At 48.5% G+C, this 20183-nt stretch overlaps 1 protein-coding gene and 1 pseudogene across 5 annotated transcripts in view; one reads left to right on the top strand and one right to left on the bottom strand.

Annotated features, from left to right (window-relative positions):
- Positions 1 to 20183, bottom strand: part of Tmod1 (tropomodulin 1) — a 74378-nt gene that overhangs the window by 3345 nt on the left and 50850 nt on the right. For 2 of the 5 annotated variants that reach the window (XM_021647969.2, XM_060379872.1), the window contains 3 exons: positions 17432 to 17575; positions 5772 to 5916; positions 4206 to 5393 (listed from right to left, as the gene is read on the bottom strand). In XM_021647969.2, coding sequence (XP_021503644.1) covers positions 5236 to 5393; positions 5772 to 5916; positions 17432 to 17575 — 447 coding nt within the window. In that variant the 3' untranslated portion in view covers positions 4206 to 5235. Of the gene's footprint in view, positions 1 to 4205; positions 5394 to 5414; positions 5553 to 5771; positions 5917 to 17431; positions 17576 to 20183 lie in introns of those variants that run through there. The other 3 variants (XM_021647970.2, XM_021647973.2, XM_021647972.2) reach the window with 3 other exon arrangements.
- LOC110555012 (large ribosomal subunit protein eL30-like) lies at positions 3848 to 4253 on the top strand (annotated as a pseudogene).

The following is a 20183-nucleotide window of genomic DNA, read 5'->3' as shown; positions in this document are numbered from 1 at the left end:
TGAAGGACCAAGGAAAGTCACCCACCATAAAACCTCCAGCAAGTGACATGGAATAGAAGCAAGGTCTCCAACTCAACATACATGTTGCTTTCTTTAGAAAAAAAAAAAAAATCCATTGCTCACCATGGCAACTGCCACAGGCTCCCTAGCTTATTAGCAGAGCCAGAGGGGATCTCCAGGCATCAAGCCCCACCTCCATCCATTGCTTGAGCTCCCTCCACTACTTGTGACCAGATGAATCTTTGTACCATGTCTTGGGCAGCACTCCACTCATTTGTGTAGGTCGGTGTTTTCCTGGTACTTTGTGCCATGCACAGGAATCAAGGATAAAGATAGAGTACGTCAGAGGCCAAAATGGAGCAACAGCAACCTTGACAAAGGATTCCAGATGTCCTGGCAGACCTCTGAGATGTAAGAGGCATGTGGATGAAGCGGCCTCCTCTTCTTCAGAGGGGCAGGAAGTAGGTCAGCTAAATTGTAAGGGGAGAAAGAATGAAGAATGGTACAACAGGCAAGCCTTGACTGTAGATCAGCATGTTGGTGGGTCATTTCTGGGGCCACTCGGACTTCCTGGAATGGATGGTTAGCCTAGCAAGAAGGTGGCATGTCAGGATGTCTTGAGGAGCCCTCTCTGGATGATGCAAAATACAGGGCTCTGGAAAGAGACTTCTGTCCTGCCAGTGGTAACTTCCCCCCACAGGCCCGGATCTTTACTAAAAGGTGGGGATAATATAACAGGTGGTGGCCAGGAAGATGGCTAAAGTTAGTAGTAGAACAGAGCCTGGTGCATCACAGTGTGTACCACATTTCTGTCAAGGGGTGCGGAAACACGGAGAAGCTGAGCCTGAGCAAGGGGAGCTGGCAAGGCATCCAAGCAGTGAGTGGAGGAGCCAGCTTTGGGAAGAGTGCTGCTGGGAGGCAGCCATCTGAAGGAGCTGGAAGTCAAGGAAGCTGCAGGGGAACATGGCAGGTTGGGAGTGGCAGAGGTGATTGGCTGACAGGAGTCGAGCAGCATCCAGGCGTTACTCAGGGGTGTACAAGGGATAGCTAGAGGGAAAGCGGTCCTTGCCCTGAATGGATTCAGGATAAGAAGCTGGTCTGAGATCCAGCAGGTCCACAGTCACGCATTATTATTACCCCAAAGATACAAAGTCAGTGTATCACAGAGGTGTCTGCAGCGCTGCTCACAGTTGCCAAGATAAGGAGTCAACTGTCAGCAGATGAACGGGTAAACAAAATACGGGATCTATGCATGAAACTGTCTGACCTCAGAGAACACCAAAACTCTGCCATCTGCCACAGCGTGAGAGTATCATGTCGGGTGAAACAGTCAGATCCAGAAACACAGATCCTCGAGTCTTCACCTACACATGGACTCTGAAGAAATCCAGCAGCAGAAGCCACCAGTGGAACAGTGGATGCAGAAGTTGGATGGTGGGTGGAGGAAAGGGGGGGTGGTGGTGTCAAAGGTCAAAATATCAGGAGGAGTCACATGGGTGTTTGCCCCCTTTGAGACCTTCACACAATAGGTTAAGTAGTTACTGACTGCGTTGAACATTTGAAAACTGAGAGTACGCCTCAACTGATTTCATCACAGAAAAAAATATCAAGGCGACAGATGTGCTAACTTGATATGATTATTCCACTTTTAAATTTCGAACTAAAATATGTACCTCATAAATATATACAATCATAACTTGTTAATTGTTAGAAGCTGACGTGCTGGTAAGAAAGGCGCTGAGAATATGGTAAAGGAAGATGATCTGCTTATGAATGTTCTCTGCACAACCCCTCCACCACTGCCTAACCCGAAGGCTGTGGTTGGGATTTTGTTTAGAGTGTGCTGGTGGCAGGTTCAGAGGACCCGAGAGCCACCGTTAGCCTGGCCTGGGCTATAAATAGCATGGGGACAGGAGTCATCTGAGGCTCTGTGGCACGGAGACACGGATAGGTGACAGCTCAGCTCTGTCCCTTAACTGTACCCCGGTGTTACATATGCACCCGTGGAACAGTTTACTAAGAGCGCTGAGCTCTGGGTGGGAAAGAACAATAGATGCAGCCAGGTAGGCCATCTGCAGGCACTGGCTGGACACCCCAAGGCATGGCCCACATGCAGGCCTTCAGAGGCCCCAGCCCCCAGGCCACTGGCCAGCCCACAGGCAAGCAGGAAGGTCATGGGAGAGGCCTTCTCTCTTCTCGTGTGTGTTCTAGCACAGCACTGCTGACAACCACAGTACCAAGGAGATCAGCAGGAAGAGCTCCTGCGAAGACATCCAGCTGGGAGGCAGGGGAGCCTGCCTGCTTTTCCACAGCAGCTGGGGGGAGCAGGAGAGGGCCATGAGGCTGGAAGGACGGCAGGCATTTTTCTTTTGCAGGAAGAAACCGATTGTACTAGTTAGAACCCAAAGTGGTTCTCATAATGAAAATTAACACATGGGTACATATTTGCTTTTCAAACCGGGAGTCATACATCGTGGCCTCGCACTGTGAATGTGGCCGGTGTCACTGAGATGATGCTCCTGTGAGAAATCAACGGAGCAGCCATACACAGGCCCCTGGGGTACCCAGAAGTCACTGTCATCATTTCATCCTGGCATCCCTGTTCAACAAACTGCATGGTCCCTACTCCCTACCTGCCTTTACTGAAGTTTATTTGGGTTACATGTCTCAAGTTCCAATCACTGGGGGAAGCCAAAGCAGGGACTCAAGCTAACAACCTATAAGCAGGAACTAAAGCGGAGGCAATGGAGGAACACTGCTTACGGGCTTGCTCCCCTGGCTTGCATGACTACCTCTCCTATACAACCCAGGACCACCTGCCCAGGATGGCACAGCCTTCAGTAAGCTAGGTGACAGTGACAGCCCCTCTCAAAGATCATTAATTAAGAAAATGCTCCACAGGCTTGCCCGTAGGCCAATCTGATGGAGGCAACTCCATGGTTGACATTCCCTCCTGCCAGACAACTTTAGCTTATGTCAAGTTGACACTAGAACTAAAAAGATAACCATCCTGTAAGTCTGTGTCCTCTCCCCACCACCCTCCGCCCAGTAAAGCTGTACCCCACTCCTTCCTAGCACTCCTGCAGGGTCAACTCCTGACCTTCTCTGTCAGCCTATCTCTCCCTTTCAAGGCTGGCAAAGACCCTTCTCTCCAGGATGGCCTTGCTCAGCTGGCTCCTGTTCTCCTAAATCACTTCCTTGTGTTGTTTGGACAGAGCGTGCAGGCATTCTTGAGTTTTTAAGCATGCCTTTGAGTCTTTTCCCCTAAAAGGTGGCAAGACTTCTTACACCCAAGAACTAGCCTTTCTAACATTCCAGGTCCCCCAGCACGGCCTGGTCACACAGCAAGGTTTCTCAGAAAAGTAACTAACAACGGCTGTGATCTGAGCCCTGGTCTCCAACCATCCCAGGCTTTAATCTCAAGTAGGGAAGTAGAGAGCGAGCCTGCAATCCCATCAGCTCTAGCTTTGAAGCTCCCACAGCAGCCTTCAGGAGTTCTTGTGATGGCAGTCGGGTCTGTGGCCTGGAGGCTGAGTCTCAGAACTTTCCTGTGTCATCCAGAAAGCTTCTGGCATACCCCTGCAGTGCTCCTGACTGCTCATTTGAGAACTCTCATCTGCCAAAGAAGGAACTCGTGTGTGTGATTCCAGGAAACACAAGCCAGATTAGCTGTGAGATGGTGGGCATGCAGACCATGTCAAATGCTTCAGCTATCACTTGGGGAAATCTCAGGGTGTCGGTTCATCCCCAGATCCCAACTGGGCCTGCAATACTCTGATGGCCTCATCCAGGGATGCAGTTGAACCATCACGTCTGTGCTGTGGTAAGAATTTTGCATCTTTTCCTTTCTCATTCCCCGGCCATCTTGGCAGCTGATCTTGGTTGGGGATTGTCCCGAACCTAAGGCAGGAAGATGGTGGCCGCAAAGAAGACGAAAAAGTCTCTGGAGTCGATCAACTCTAGGCTCCAGCTTGTTATGAAAAGTATGTTCTGGGATACAAACAGACTCCGAAGATGATCAGTCAAGGCAAAGCGAAATTGGTTATTCTCGCCAGCAACTGCCCGGCTCTGAGGAAATCTGAAGTAGAATACTATGCCATGTTGGCTAAAACTGGCGTCCATCACTACAGTGGCAATAATATTGAATTGGGCACAGCGTGTGGAAAATACTACAGAGTATGCACACTGGCTATCATTGACCCAGGTGATCTGATATTATTAGAATCATGTCGGAACAGACTGGTGAAAAGTGAACCAGGAAAGTTTTCCTTTAATAAAACTTTACCAGAGCTCTTTTTAAAAAAAGAAAAAAGAGAATTTTGCATCTTATTTATATTTGACCTTTTTTGTTTCAAATAATGGCACCTTGAATAACCCAAGACAGAGATTTGTTTTTCTAGACTCAAAGCTCTAGATAATTGGCCTGTGAAGTGAGTGAGGAACAAACAGCCCTTGGGCTATGCTCAAGAGCAGAAGCTGGTGTCCCTAGCACCCTGACCTTAGCACTCTGACAAATGGCTCCTGTAATTAAAACACTTGATTAGAAGTCCCAGTTCCAGGTGGGAGTCTGGGAGTGCCTGCCTTTCGTGTGCAGACTCAACCTGATTTTCCATGGGCATCTGACAACCTTGGATCATCATCTGAGCCCACGCTTCAGGGCTAGACTCTTTTCATTTTGCAGAAGGTTGGAAGCTAGGGAGAACCCTGTGTAGAGCTGGTGAGGATTTGATGAAAACCTTGTTTGTCTTGGCTTCATGGCCCTCAGGGTAAATGTCACGGTCAATCAAGTTAGCAATGGAGACCTGCTTCATGTCTTGGCTTTCCTTCTGACTCTCCTACAGCCTTGTCAGTTGCACTGCCTTCATTTCACACCTTATCTGTCTCTCCTTAGCATCACCAGGAACACATAATAAGCAGGACTTGTGAACATTCTGCGTATGGGGACGAGTGGGTGACTGACACCGCCTTTCGTTCGTTGACTAGCACGTGCATTTGGCAGAGCTCAGCATCAAGGGAGACTATTTTCTCTTTTTCTGTTTAGATAAAGGGGTCAGAGGATACCTTCAGTGGAGACTAGGGAAATATAACCTGCTTTTATATTTCATTTATTATTTCTGTGTGCGCATGTGGAGTTCAAAGGACAACTTTGCAGGTGCTGGGGATTGAACTCAGTTCGCCGAAGCTTATTCAGTGAGCACATTTCCTGAGCCATCCTGCTGCCCTGCATTTACTTTTCTATGAACCGCATATTTCTGACTTTTCCTTGGGAGCCGTGTGGAGTCTCCTGGGCTGTGGCTTTTGATGATGGGTGAGACTGATGAGTGATGATTTGGTGATGGGTGAGAGCTTTGCAATTTTGAGCAGAAAATCAGCTCGACCTAGAGAAGGGTCTTCTGAAAGGGAGTAGACCAGGGATAAGCCTGTGCGCTCCCAAATTTCATTTCCTCTAGTGACATGCTGAAGTGAGCTCTTGGGCCTGTGCGCTCCCAAATTTCATTTCCTCTAGTGACATGCTGAAGTGAGCTCTTGGGCCAAGCCTGTGCTGACCTGGGCTGGGGAGGAAAGACATTCATCCTTGGTCCTGAAGGCAGGCAGGTTACAGACATGGGGGAGACATGCATAAACGCAGAACAAGTTGTGGTACCCCTGAAAGTCATAAACCTCTCCTGGAGTTGGGGGGGTGGTTATTTGTAGGATTTCCCCTGAATGTATCCTGCAAAGTGCTGGGAAGAATGGGAAGACAAGCAGGCAGAATGCAGGCATGCACTCACCAAGGTCATTGTTGTTCATCATGGCATTGGAGGCCCGCAGCCGGGGCCCCTGCTGGGTAAAGTGGTAGCCAAATTTGAGTAGCGTCGTGTTTTTCTCCAACATGTTCACAATCTCCATTTCCACTTTGTTGCCCAAGGGCTGGCTCTTTGGTTTTTGAAAAAGAAAAAAATAAAATACCAATAATTACATGTGCTTTATAAAAGCTGCCTCTCCACACAGAAGCCCTGAGGGTTGTGTGGGGATGTTACGTGCTCTCTAAGAGTGAAGCTATGTAGAGAAGTTGACACAGAAACAGTGTTATACTATGCTTAAAGACGAAAAGTTTCCCCCAGGGTCAGGAAAATGCCGCCATGTCTCCTTTTAGCAGCAATGGTCTAGAGGTTCTGGCCAAGAAAATTCAGCAAGCGCACGCGCACGCACGCACACACACGCACACACACTAGTGCTGACTAGTTCAGCACTCTTCTAGAAGATAAGAGCAATAAACAAAATCCATCTGCATCTCTACACAGTAGGAATAAGCACCTAAAATAGTCCCTTTATAATAATGTCAAAGAGAACAAAATACATAGGATGACGTTGACAGGAAGAAGACAGGGAAAACCACAAGGCAGCATTGAATGCCATCAAAGAAAACCCATGATGTGTAACAGCCCATGCCCATGGGCCAGAAACCTATTACTGCCAATGAGGTGATGCCACCAAACTGACCTGTGACATCAATGGGATCCTTGTCAAAATGTCAACTCCCCCCCGCCACCCCAAGAAATGGATGAAGTGATCTAGAAGTCACACTTCAGTGCAAGTGATCTCAGAATAGTCAAAGCAATGTTAGAGGACTCCAACTCTCAGATCCCAAAGCGACTCCAAAGCTGTGGTCGTTAGGACTCTGTGGTGCTGCTGTGAGGCCAACATGATGCTGACTGAAGCAGAAGAGGGTCCAGACACAAGCGCACACACCTATCCGGATTGCTTCACAAAGGGACACTGAGAAAGCTCAGTGAAGCCATGTGATGACACAAGCAGAAAAGTGAATTTAGACCTTTGACTCTCGACATACACAAATGCTAATTCAAATGGTTCAAACTGGGCTGAGGAGGTGGCTCAGTGGAATAGGGTGCTTGCCGTACAGACACAAGGGGCCGAGCACAGATCCCAGCACTCATGTAACTAGCCAGCCATGCCCACGTGTGCCTGTAACTCCAGCTCTGGGTGGTGCGTGGGGGCAGGACCCTCCTGTCCCAGGGGAACCTAGCAGAGGGTGATAGAGGAGGACACCCAAAGGCCTCCTCTGCCTATGGATCAAAGACCTAATGATAAGAACTAACACTATAAAATAAGACCCAGCTCAAATGATTGTGACCTTAGCAATGGTATTTTTAGGGATGACACCTATCGCACAAGCAACAGAAAACTAAAATAAATAAATTGGATTTCACCAACATGTAAATTGTTTATGCTTATAGAACACTATCAAGAAAGTGTCCTTCCACACCCATGCAAGCAACTCTAACTAAGCCCAGTGGGTCACACACCGAAGAGAGATGAAGGTAGAAGGGTGTCATGTTGAAAAAAAAAAAAAGATTCCAGTGGGAGACACAGGTGGATAAGCAGGGAGAAGTAAAAACAACTAAAATTCAGCATAAATATATACAAGGCTGTCAAATGATTTTAGAATGTGTGTGTGTGTGTGTGTGTGTGTGTGTGTGTGTGTGTGTGTGTTAAAAATGCAGCCTGGGAAGATGCCTTTGCATGTGAAGTCTTTGCTGCACAAACATGAATTCAGATCTCAAGCACTGATGCACATAGCAGGGAGCATGCGCAGAACCCCAGTGCTGAGTGAGGCGCAGAAACCAGTAGATCCTGAAAGTTCACAGGTCAGCCACTCTAGGCAAAGCAATGTCACCAGATTCAATGGAAAACCCTGTCTCAAGAGATACAGAGCAATAGAGAGACAGATTTGTCTTCCGTTCCCGTCACTAACTGCCGCTCGTCTGTCCCTACCTGCCCCTGCTGCCGGTGCATCTGTCTCTCTTCCTGCAGCTGCTCAGAAGGGCATGGCCCACAACAGATCTTTTCCTTGCTGGCACCCTCGTCTGCTCAGGCTATGCTTGCCTGCCCGCCACTGCCAGTAGGAACGCCTGTTCCGGAGATGGGCCGGAGCGGACTACACAATGATCTATCACCTCACCAGTCTATACGCTTGGGAACAAGGCAGGATTTTAGGACACTGGGCTACTCTCCCCACCGCCGGTGCTTTGCCGTGTACGTTGCAGGAAAAGACTAAGGTGCTGCTTTGCCACCTCTGCCAATGGGTCAAAGCCAACTAAACCACGCTGCCTGTTTCAGCTGCCATCAAGGTCTGTTTCTTAAATCTGATCCTAGACTGTACTCTGCCTACATGGAGCTGCTCCCTCCTGGCCGCCTGCCCTCCCCCACCTCTACCCAAAAGGGAGAGCTCTACTCTTTCTCCACACCCCCTTCTGCATTGGGTCTGCAGGCGCCACAAGCAAGCCAGGACTCCCTCCCTCGTTTCTTCTTCTGCAATCAAATAGCAATAATAATAAAAACCTTAAGATTCAACTGTAAACCTTAAGGTGACCACATGGTATCAAACAACAATTTCAAAACTTTTAAGTCACAATTACCTCTGTTTATTTTATCTCCTTTTAGACTAACAAGGCAACAAGTCTCATTTTAAATGGATATGGATTTTTAAATTAAAAGTTATATTTTTATAATATGCTATATATATGATTCAACCCTGGTTCAAAATAATTTTCATATGATGCTCAAATTTCAAGGTTATAAAGGTCTATTCAGATTAACAAGCTAATTTAAAACATATGTCTAACTGCCTATGTCTTTATCAGTTCCTAAATTAATAAATTAAAGAATAAATGCTGTTTCTCCTGCCATGAGCTGCCTGTGATCTGGGTTCACCATTAGGCTTTCTGGCCAAGAGATTTGGTATAATAAATTCTAATGTGATTTTAAAGTTGCTTTATACTGTTCTAGTATGTTGTTGGTTTTGAAACTGGTAACTCGGGGGTTGCTATGTAGAAGTTTTTGCCTAGATATCTTTAAACTATATAATTCCAATAATACTCTAAACTGAGACTTATTAATTTTGGAGGCATCCATTTGTTTACATCATTAAAGCATGGTCATTATGCTATATCTTCACTCTCAGAAAGGTTAAAATATGCTTGGTTTTGTTTTCTGAATATGGAAATACTAATCTATAATATAGCCTTACACTTTGCAAACTAAATCAACTGTTATACTCTCTTTACAGACTATGTTTGTTTTTTTTAAGACTCCAAGTTAACAGGGATAGACCCTAACGTCCTAATAGTTAATGGTTAACAAATGCAAGTTCGTAGTCATCTATAAGATTATCAAGTCCTCTAACATGTTCAAAATATATTTATAGTCCTACAGACGCAGACATGGTCTCACTGCCATCTTAACTAAAAGGTTGAGGGTGATCCCTAAATGTGGTTTTTAAAGCCTGAGAGGAGCCTTCCGGACAGGCTCAGCTTTAGCACAAAACTATACCCCATCACTTAGGGGTCTAGCCTAAGTCAACCCCGCCATGTAATGGTTTCAAATGCAGCCAGGAAGGACAACAGTCCCCAGCTGCTTCAACAAGCCATGCCCTGCCTCTGGAAGTCAGAACGCTCCTGTGCAGGCTTGTTCTCTGTGCCCAGCCACGGAGGCTCGATCAGCACAAGCGCTAAAGACACTTCCAGCCTTCAAATTCTTTAGCCTGGTGGAGGGCAAATGGCAACTTCCACCACACTTGCCAAGGCCAGGTCTGCAGGTCTGTCTTCAGCACACACTCAGGTCCCTTGGCTATATTGCCGACCTCTGTCATGGAGGCTTCAGATGCCTTCTCAGTCCTCTTCATATGCAAAAGACCAGGCTTTACTCCTCTGTCTGGAGCTGATACTGTCAGGTCTAGATACAGTCTACCTTGTTACCAGACTCAAAAAACAGGTCTCAGCTGTAATTCTTTACTATTCCTTTAGCTAAAAGAACTTTCTTTGCAGCCACTGCTCACAGCAGTCTTACCTGTGTCTCATGGTAAATAACTGGATACCAGGTCTAAGGTGATTTAAGAAAACGTTTGCGGGTCTAAGAAAGTGTTTTAAGGTTGATAGAGGCAAGTTATGAAGGTTGGAAGGTCTGAAGTGATTTAAGCTGTCCTAAACATGTAAAAATATTTCATCTTTCCTCCCGTTGCTATGCCATTGTTGTATTAACTGTCCAGAGTTCTGACATTTATCACTAGAGCTCTGATTTCTTAAGCTAACACTGATAAAAACATTCCACTATTCGATCCACTATCATGAATCCAAGCTCAAGATTTTAAATCACCTTTGGTTTGTCTTTTAAGTATTGACTTTAAAGTTGTTTGTCACTGTGGTAGATCTGTGTACATCCAGTCTTCTGGAGAGAGAGAAGCAGCCTCTCTTTCACGATATGTAATCATACTAAAGGTCAAGATCAAGTGAGCTTTTGCCCCTTCTACTTCACAGAAGGCATCTGCCTTTCCAGAGCTCACCTTAAAGAGTGTTTATGCTGTTAACACAAAGATGCATGTCTAGTCCCTTTTTTTACAATGGATATTTCACTATAGATAACAATGGTGATGCTAACATGCCTGATGTTTACCGCCTTTGTAAAACTTAAAAGGGATTCTTGTAAGCGGCAAGAAATCCACCTGAATCCACTTCTCAGGTCAAATGGAGTCCAGATAAGTACTGCCAATCAACAGCCCAAGTTTCCCACCTATTGCCTATCTCAGAGGGTGAGATTCCTCCCCCTATCCATGGTTTTGGGACTCCTCTTTTCTGGCTACCCCAGCTGCTACATTCCTGCACCTAACACTGGCTAACTGGGGAGTCTTCACTCCTGCTTGGCGCAAACACTTCCTACCACTCTTGCCAACCTACATCCAAACCCTTCATTTAGGACCTTCTTCTCCCTCGGGTGAGATTTTCTCTACTGCACGGTTTCGCTCCTTCCCCCTCTCGTACGTCTATGAAATCTTAGCTAGGTAACCATGTCTACTATGGGCAACTGTGCCCTTGGTCTCCAGCCAACGCTGATGAGCTATTAGAACAGATTGTACCATACTAATCTTCTGAGTCAAACCTTGCTCTTGGGACGCCTTGACAGGTCACTGACTCTTCCCTCCCCAAAGGGAATAGTTCATTCATCTATCCCTCCAGATTCTCCTCTGGGATGCCATCTAGAGAAGTTCAGATTTCTACATCTAGTGCTTACATTAAGGGTTTCTGAGTTAACACACCTTTGCAACCAAACTTGGCATCAATTTCTCTTAGATGACAGATCCAAAATAAAACCTTTTTAATTACTGCCAGAAATCAGGTAAATGGAGGCTCCCAATGTTCTCTCTCTCTCTCTCTCTCTCTCTCTCTCTCGCTTTAAACCTTCCCTTCCTGCTCGCTCCCCCAGAGTTTCAAAGGTACACCTAAAAGAAATGTTCTCCCTAACTTCATCTATCGCCTATATATATGCTTCGGTATCCTCCAGAGCCAGGTGCTTCCTACAGCCACGACAGCACCAATCCAGCGATACACAGAGGTTCCAGTCTGACCTCACAGACCGTGTCAAGCTGAACCTGCACTTTCCCTCCCAGCCACAGATGTTCTCACAGACTCTGGACAGCTTCAAAACAGCCTGCTCTTTCTGGACTTGGCCAACATTTCAGTCTTGGCCTCCCTATTGCTGCCCCGGTGTCAGGAGGAGGCCATTAAAGATTTCTTCACCTGTTAGCCACTTATTATCAACAAAAGGCTAAAATGGTGTGTTTCAGGCCTGGGACAAACAGCTCTGGGTTCTCCCAGCATTTCTCAGTCCCTATCTACTGCTGGGGATGGCTGGCAAACCCCATCCTCTACCCTGAACTCTCCAGAGCAGGGGCTTCCCCTCCTCCTCACCATGTAATCTGGACATTTTGGTGCACAACAACCAAGAGCTGCTTCCAATGAACCTACATTTATATACTTCAACTTGCCTTACATGAGAAGGAGTCCAATGTCCTCATTCCTGCCTTGCCCTCCATAGCTCTTCATTTTTTTTTTTCAAATTAAACAAAAAGGGAGGAATGCTATGTTGTGCAGGCAATTCAACTGGTCTGCCCTTGGGGGCCTTTAGGGTTCTGACATCATCCTATGTCAGTACCTGCATCCTATGACATCATCTGGGCCAGGTACTTCAGGCATAACGGTAGACTACCACTCCGCTCTCTCTTGCTCTCTCCCCCCTCCTTGCCTCTCTCTCCATCTCTATCCGATACACTCATATCATACCTGTTGTAGATGCATGGCATCATTTTAAAATTCTTACAGCTATTGCTACGGAGGCTACTGAAGGGCGGGGGGGGGGGGTCATCAACAGTCTTATGCAGCTGTGAATCCTGTACACTATGATAATGACTATTCTGGCAAGGGAGGTTCATGGATGCAACACTGGCACAAATGTTGTAGGGAACTAACTGCTTTCTAATCAGATTTAAGGCGCCCTTCACAGGAGGAAATACATGCCCCGTGCTGTAAGCCTGGCCAGGAGCCCATGGTTGGTGAGCTCCCACAACCCAAAGGTGAACCCACTCCTATTACTCTACCAAATGAACACAGTATTAAACTGCCCTCTAAGCTTGTACCTTTCCACCCGTGTTAGTACAGCTTTCACGCCTCATCCAGAGACGTTTCTTTGTGCAATAGATGGTGGCTGATGCAGAAACTCAGAAGCAGTCGGAGCACAGGAATAAGTGTCAGCGGGGTGCTCGCCACAAACGGACTTCTATATCATACCCCAAGGCTCAGGGACTATCATGGAAGAGGGAGCTGAAAGATTGTAAGAGCCAGAGGTCAGGGAGGGCTGGAGCAAAACAGTGTGTTTTGGACATGGCAGGACCTCTGTACCCAAGAACTCACAGCAGTCGTGGTTGCCTGCGCAAGACCCACACAAGGTCAAGCCAGCGGCGTTCTAGCGTAGAGGAGGAGGAACCCACAGGCCCCCATCCCTAGCTGAGGAGCTATTGACAGTTGATGTCTAAGGGAAGAGAGAGTCTTCTTTAAGGGTGTCGTTCCTGGTAGGTAGAGCACACTCTAGTGAATGGCTCTATATCCAAGAGTGTAGGGAAGCACAGACTGGAGTCTGTAGGCTATACATACAACACATACATACACATGTATGTATACATATATGTGTATGTATGTATATATTTTGAGACAGGGTCCCACTAGTTTATGTTTTATTAAAAAACAGGGTGGGTAGGGAGGTAGAGCATGAATCTGGGAGGAATTAGGGAGTGATATGCTCAAAATATTTTATATAAAATCACCAAAGAATTATTAAAAATGGGCCTAGACAATTTTTTAGTATGCCTCCCTCAAAAGGAAGAGCCCAGTATGACTTCTCCTGGGTGTGTGTTGTGCCTACCAACTCACTTGTAAAAGGAACTGTCAGAATAGACTGTTCACATTCCAAGGCTGGGCCATCAAAGACAGTTGGGGGCATCTTCTTGGCCTTGGATTTCATGTTCTGGGGGAAGTTAGCCAGCTCAGCTGCCCTGCATTCCTATCTCTTGGAAGTTGAGCAAATTTGTTGAGTGTTGGTTTATCCCAGAGCTCTAAGGCCGAGCTCTGGGGTCATTTGTTATGTAGCTATAGATAACAGATGGACTCCCAGACAGTGTTAACTTAGAGAAAAACCAGACACAAAGAAATTAACTTGGAAAAAAAAAAAACAACATGAATGCATAATCCATTTCCTATGGCTTCTGTCCAAAATATCAAGCAGTCTGCCTGTCACATCACGGAGGGGAAAGTGGAAACTGTAATCAATATGCCCAGATGGTAAACACATCCTCACTGGGAGGGGTCGTGTTTCCAGGTCTTGTCTGTTCTGAGGAACTCTGAAGGGCTGGGGAGGGACTGCAGAACACATGGCTGCTGGGAGGCAAGGGGGAGAATTGGGAAAGCAGCGCAGTGCTAGTGGCTGGTGTGACTTGGGATGGGGACTTCAAGCACCCTGTGTTTAAAGCCTACTTCATGGGCCAGAGAGGGTTTTTTTTTTTTTTCCTCCCTAGCATGTAGCCAGGATGTTGACATTCCAACCCAGCTCTGTCTTGGACAATGGCTTATGAAGAAAGCAAGCAGCACTCCCTCTCAGGTCCCCAGTTTCCCCACCTGTAAAAGAAAGATGGTGAGATCCTCTCGGGGCTTTCCGACCCAGCTCAGGGCCACCAAGGCTGCTCCCCAGCCTTGCTGGGTGCTGGGCAGCTTTGGGCAGAAGCAGAACATTGCCTGGAGATAAGGGGAAGCACTGAGTAAACAAACCGCCTCAGAATCCGTGTCACTCTGGGTAGAATGCCCCAAGTCCCTCTCTTTGGCCGTAAAAGGAGAAAGAAGGAGAGTCTCTCAACACAGGTTACAATTCCAAAGACTGAGGCAAACACTCTGGCCGTCAGGAACCTCGGTGACGAACCACAAGGGGGGAATAAATCAATGCCACTTGTCACCTCCTCCTGGTCATTCCCTCTTACCCAGGCCACCAAGAGAAGACACTGTTTGTCCAGGCCTCCTGAGACACACTGTAACATATGCATGGCCCTTCCCTGAGGCTTGAGCCAGTGAGGCCTCCAACCTGAAGCCATCTTCATCTTGTCCCCACTAGGCCCTATTCCAGGTTAGGCAGGAGTACCACCCAAGGGCTGGAAGTCGTGGTTGTACTTTCTGCTGGCCTCCTATCCTTAGCTTTCTCTTCACTCCTGACCCTTCCAGTCCAGCCAGAGGCCATCTTGCCAGAGCAAAGCCTACAGGCTTATCTCCAAGGCTCTTTGCCTCTTAATCCACACAGGCTTCTCCTAAACCCGAAAGTCCTGCCTCAATGGGCTCCAAGCTCTCTCTCTATTTTCTTTTCCTCCGGGTGCCCCGACTTCTTTTTTTCCCTTTGGAGACATTTTCCACTCTCTGGGTTTATTCCAATGCTGTCTTCTCCCTGATGTCCTCCCTGACCTGTTTCTGACTATGGTTGCTCCCTTCACTCACTGGACCTCACCTGCCCCTGCCCCCGGCCTCTCTGTGGCTTACAGGAGCACCTGCTACAAAGGTCATTTCTGTACCTCTCTCTCCATCTACCTAGTGTGACTTTCTACAAAGCTCAATGGGAGCCTCATTTTCATAGGGGCCAGCATGGCCAGGAGGACAGAATGGAAGAGAAAGGCCAGGCTAGGCTCATAAAACCACAGTCACTTCAAGAACCTCACAGTGGGCTTTAGAGTCAGACAGATCTGAGTTAGGATCTTTCCCTGTCACTTACTGTGTGACCTTAGGCAGTTTGCGTAGCCCACATGGCAGCTACAGTCACTGACAGGGTGAACACCGAATGGGACCAGGGACACAAAGCAACCAATGTGCTCCCTGTCAGCACTCATCCTCTGGGGAGTGTGTGAGATTCCCAGACAGTCTGCACAGGGATTCTAAAAGTTACCGGTGATGTCAGATCTATAATTCCCTTAGCAGGAGAGCTGTCAATTTTCCCCATTTACCAGAGGGAAAACTGAGGCTGAGGCAGTGACTGTTTTTACACTAGGGTGTTTGGCCAGGGTGACAGTGATGGTCAGCACAAGCTCTCTCTTGGGTCCTGGGGCATAGGTGGCACCTAGCTGAACAGGGAAGGTGGGCAGCTATCACTCTGGTGACCAAGTCCAGCGTTCCAGACAGCTTTGGCTAATGGTCTGCCCTGGGAATCAGGTTTCAGCTGATACTGCAGAGGCCCTGACTCCTTCCTGGCCAGGACAGAAGTCACACGACTAGCCCAGCTAGGGGTGGTGGCCGATGCAGGCTGTGGTCTATCTGCTCTGCCTTTTGCACCTGCAGAGGGTCAGAGACAGCAATGGCCAAGGGACAAGGCAGAGACGGACAGGGTCAATGTGGCATCGAGGCTGTCAGCATGTGAGAGATGCCCGGCCCAAAGCAGCAGCAAGCTCCCACGACAGGAAGCCTGCTGGCTCGGGCAGCCTCTTTATATAAATGAGCACTGTGCTCTCCACAGTATACAGCCTGCAGAGTTTCCCTCTGCTCCCCCTCCCCTCAGTGCAGTGAATGGGATGCATTACCATCCAGGACAAGTTTGCTTACCAAGCACCCCTGAGGCCCAGGTTCCGGGCTGTGCACTAGAATAAGGAGATGACCAGGACACAGCACCACCTCCTGAGGGGCTCACGGGAAGCTGAAGGGCATGGGGACCATAGAGGGAGCACATAGGGGAACCCCTAGCTCTCTCTGTGCAGAAAGGCTTGGAGGAGTTATGGAGGCTAAGAGGAGAAGGCAGAGGTGTGATGGCTCTCAGCAAAACAAACAGGAGAGATGAGGGAAGGGGAAAAAGGAGGGAGGGAAGGAGGGAGGGAAGGAGGGAGGGAGGGAGGGAGGGCTTATATGGAACGTCTGCTACTTCCCATAGTGGAAGGGCTATTCTCCTTCTTGCCAGGGCTATTTCAAGGCCCGCCAAGTGCACAGCTGAGGCGCAGCCCGGAAGAGGCGAGCACATTGCCCCTTGTGCTGGTCCAGGATGCTCTAGCATCCTCTGAGAGGTATGAAGTCATCTGGAGCAAGTTATGGGCAGGGTGAACACGGGATGCTCCAGGAGTCCATGACATGGGAGCAGAGGCAGGAGCAGGAGCAAGCTGGGAAGTTTCCAAAAGCCATGACCAGGACGAGGCAGCCCAAGTCCCCGAGTCCTCTGGAGGCTTGTGGTGCCCAGTTCTGACCAGGGTGGGGTCACGAGGCCATGATTGTTGTGATCAATCTGTTAAACATCTTAGATTTATGTCCTGAGCACTTTCTGTCTGTTTGCCACATTTCACAATAAGAAAGTTACTTATGTTCTTGCTTGGGCACAGTAACTTCATAGCATTTCCTTCCCACCTTCTCTCCTTGCAGACATACACAACCATTCAGCCACATTTTCTCATGCAGAGAAAATCCCTGAGTTCCACATCTGTGAAGAAAACAGTGACTTGGTCTAGGAAGCAATGTGCAGTTGTGGATAGGGTGGACTGTGCCTCCTAAGTGCCAAGTCCCCCTTTCCTAGCCCCTCTCAGCAGAGACTGACCATACCCGGCATCCTACAGGGCGTGATGCGAAGACCAGAGATGTAGGGCACTGAGCCTATAGGGCACACAGCGGCACTGAGCCTCCCGCCCCCACTAAAACCCACAGCCGCCTAACAAACATCTAAACTTATTTACTTTCTCTTAGACAACCAAGACCAAACGAGTTGCCCCAGAAGAAACGACTAAACCATAGAACTCAGAGAAGTAGAGAGACAGGCTGAAGATGGAGGAGTGGGGGGAGATCTAGAAGCCACATCAGGTGGGGAGACTGAGGGGAAAGGGGGTGTTCCTGGTGAAGTGGCTTGTGGGACCTGTGCACGCCATGTTTCTGGTCTCTCAACAGAAGAGCTGAGGCAACACCCAGGGCTCAGAAGGAAGTTCATGGGTTCTGGGTCTAAGAAGGGACATTCTCAAAGGAGTGAGGGCCCCGCCACTATGCACACATGAAGCTGGCAGAACACGTGTCTGGGAAGAAGAAGGGCAGTGTGGTGGGTCATCGCTCACCTGGTTATCAATTTTCAGCTCCACCAGAGAAGTGTTGTGGGGGAGGGCTTCCACCAAGCGCAGGATCCCAGCTCCGGAAATGAAGTTGGATTCCACATTCAGCGTCTTCAATACCTTGTTCACCTTCAGCATTTCGGCAAGAGCCTTGGCCACGGGAGGAAAGGGGGACCTGTGAGTTACTTTGGGCAAGGTCTGAACAGATCCACAAACACCAAGGGGTGTAGGCCGGGACAGTCTCTGGTCCTACCTTTCTAAGCTTTCTGTTCTCCTGCAACCTGCCTTGGCTCCCAAACTTCCCTGCTGGAGTGTGATCGTTAGCACTCAGAGCCGGACCTGCTCCTCCTCCCCTGTGCAGGCTTGGCCCTCTGGGTTTACAGCACATGCTCTGTGCCGTCCCCACCCCTTAGCCGTTGGGTTTCATTTGACCACTCGGAACATATGGTCTCACTTGGCTGAGCCTTTCGCACCCTTCAAGGCCTTTCTCAAGGCCTCTGGCTCCAAGAGCTTTGCTGACATCTCCAGCTACCCACGGCCTGCTCACAGAACTTACCCGCCTCTCCATGGAACCTCCAGTCCTCAAATTTCTACTTATTGCTGTTGTGTTGTGTGTGTGTGCATGCGTATGCATGTATGTGCAAGTATTGTGTGCATGTTCATGCATGTGCAAGCATGTATATGCATTCATAGTCATGTGTGTGCACACATGTGGAGGTCAGAAGACAACGTCAGTGTCATCTTCATAAATGCCATCTACCTCCCTTGAGACAGTCTCTTTCATTGGCTTAGAGCTCACCAATCAGTCTAGGTTGGCTGGCCAGAGGGCTTCAGAGGTTGTCCTGCACCCACCTCTCTCCCCAGCACTGGGATTGCAAGGGAAGTACCTTGCCCAGCTTTTGACAGGGTGCTTGCTAGCTGGCTCAGGTTCCCATGTTTGTAAGGCAAAGGAGTGAGCTTTCCCCTCAGCATTCCTAAACCCCTCCCATGTTTTTTATTGGTACCCCCCCCCCCATCACTAGACTATCTTGTAGGCTAAAAATGTACCTTAGTATCTGTTTTTACCACACAGTTCCCGGCACGTCAAGCAATGATCAATGGGGTCCCTGGGGAGTCTCCATCTCCCCTTGTGTATGCTCGGCTTGTCTCTATGGCCCTGTTGAAATGTCACCACGGTCTTCCTCTGAACCTCAGAGAGTACAGAGCCAGCCTGCAGAGTAGGGCTCAGATGGCCCTCAAGCACGTTTGGGAGGGACCTAGCCAGGAGTGTAGATGACAATCGGAGCCTCTGAAGGAAATGAGGTAATTAGCAGCTGGTGGAAACGATGTGTCATGGGGAAAGAAGATAGCAGCAGCTGAGAGGCCTGAGACCCTGTGATCAGTGTGCCAGGGTGTCAGAAGCAATGCCAGGAATGGCTGCCCTATCACTCCCCCAGCTTGCTGAACCCTGCCAGAGGCCCAGCGCCCAGGAAGCCTCATGCTGAAACCATCTCTCCTTCTTTGGCTCCCTCACTTGAGCATGCCCAGAGGTGGTGTGTCAGCTTGTCTGTGACCAGTGGCTGTCCCCTGGTCTGTGTGGGGCAGCCTCTTCTAACCCTCTCCGAGCCTCACCAGCAACCCCCCCTCCCACCAGGAAAAGTCTGGCCTGAACTAATCACCAACCCAGTTTGATAATCAAGGGACAGCTATCCCAGGCCAAAGGCTGCACATGCTTTTAACTGGATGGACAGGCCCTGGATAATCTTGTCATGCTATGTGCCAGATCCTGTGTGTTGGGTCACCAGAGAGGGACAGGGGGCAGGAGATACGTGTGCAGGCAGGCAGTTGGGGACTGGGGACTTTCATGGCTCTGGCACCTGGTCTAGCAACAGTCCAGAAACATTTCAGCACTTGGTAATAAGTATGCAGGTATGAAGGGCCCGCGACCAGCTGTCAGCCTGGCATGGAGTCCATGCCCCCAAACCATCCATGGCATGGAGCTGAGGGCCAGCATGCTGAGCCTGGTTTCTGATCCACGAGCAAGTAGTACATGAGGTTTTGCCAGCTATGTCACTACACAGACAGCCCCAGGATCCACTGAGGTCAGACAGAGGTCATTGATCTGGAAGTTCCCACACTGGCGGTCTGTGAGCTGCCTCTGATCCCCACCGTGAGCTCATTCAACTGTTTCAGAAACCCTGGAGGGAACAGCCTCACCTATTTTAAAGCGGAGAGGAGAACTGATTGCTTGGAATTTGCTTTCCAAGGAGGGAACTCTATTCCCTTCTTGGAAAGCAAATTCCCATAGTTTCCCATGCTCCCACTGTAGAGCTGTGCACTGTGCTGTACATTCCACTATGTTCAAGGCCAGACAGATGCGTATAATCAGAAGGGAGAGGAGGCTGGTTACAGGCAGATTCCCAGGGCCTAAGTCAGAATTATGCATAGACTGTTAAGAATGCTTTCCTGGATATTTTTTAAAAATTAACGGTTACTTTATAATACCTATACTTTAGTTCGGGTAAACATGGCTTCTTCATTTGTTTGTCTTTTGAGAGGGCCTCATGGTAACCCAGGCTGGCCTCAAACTTCTGATCCTCCTGCCTCAGCCTCCCAAGCGCTGCTGTTACAGGCGTGTACATCGCCATACTGGCTGACTGCCAGTATTTTCAGAGATCCCAGTAAAAGTAAACTTGGTTGACGGGATTCATTAATGAAGACAGTGATCTGAGAGGTGGGGAAACTGAGCCCCCAAGAAGGGGCTACTGAATCAACGCTT

Source organism: Meriones unguiculatus, chromosome 3, assembly GCF_030254825.1.
Source record: "Meriones unguiculatus strain TT.TT164.6M chromosome 3, Bangor_MerUng_6.1, whole genome shotgun sequence".
Classification (NCBI taxonomy): domain Eukaryota; kingdom Metazoa; phylum Chordata; class Mammalia; order Rodentia; family Muridae; genus Meriones; species Meriones unguiculatus.
The sequence above is the reverse complement of the archived record's forward strand: the minus strand, read 5'-3'. Positions and strand labels throughout refer to the sequence as shown.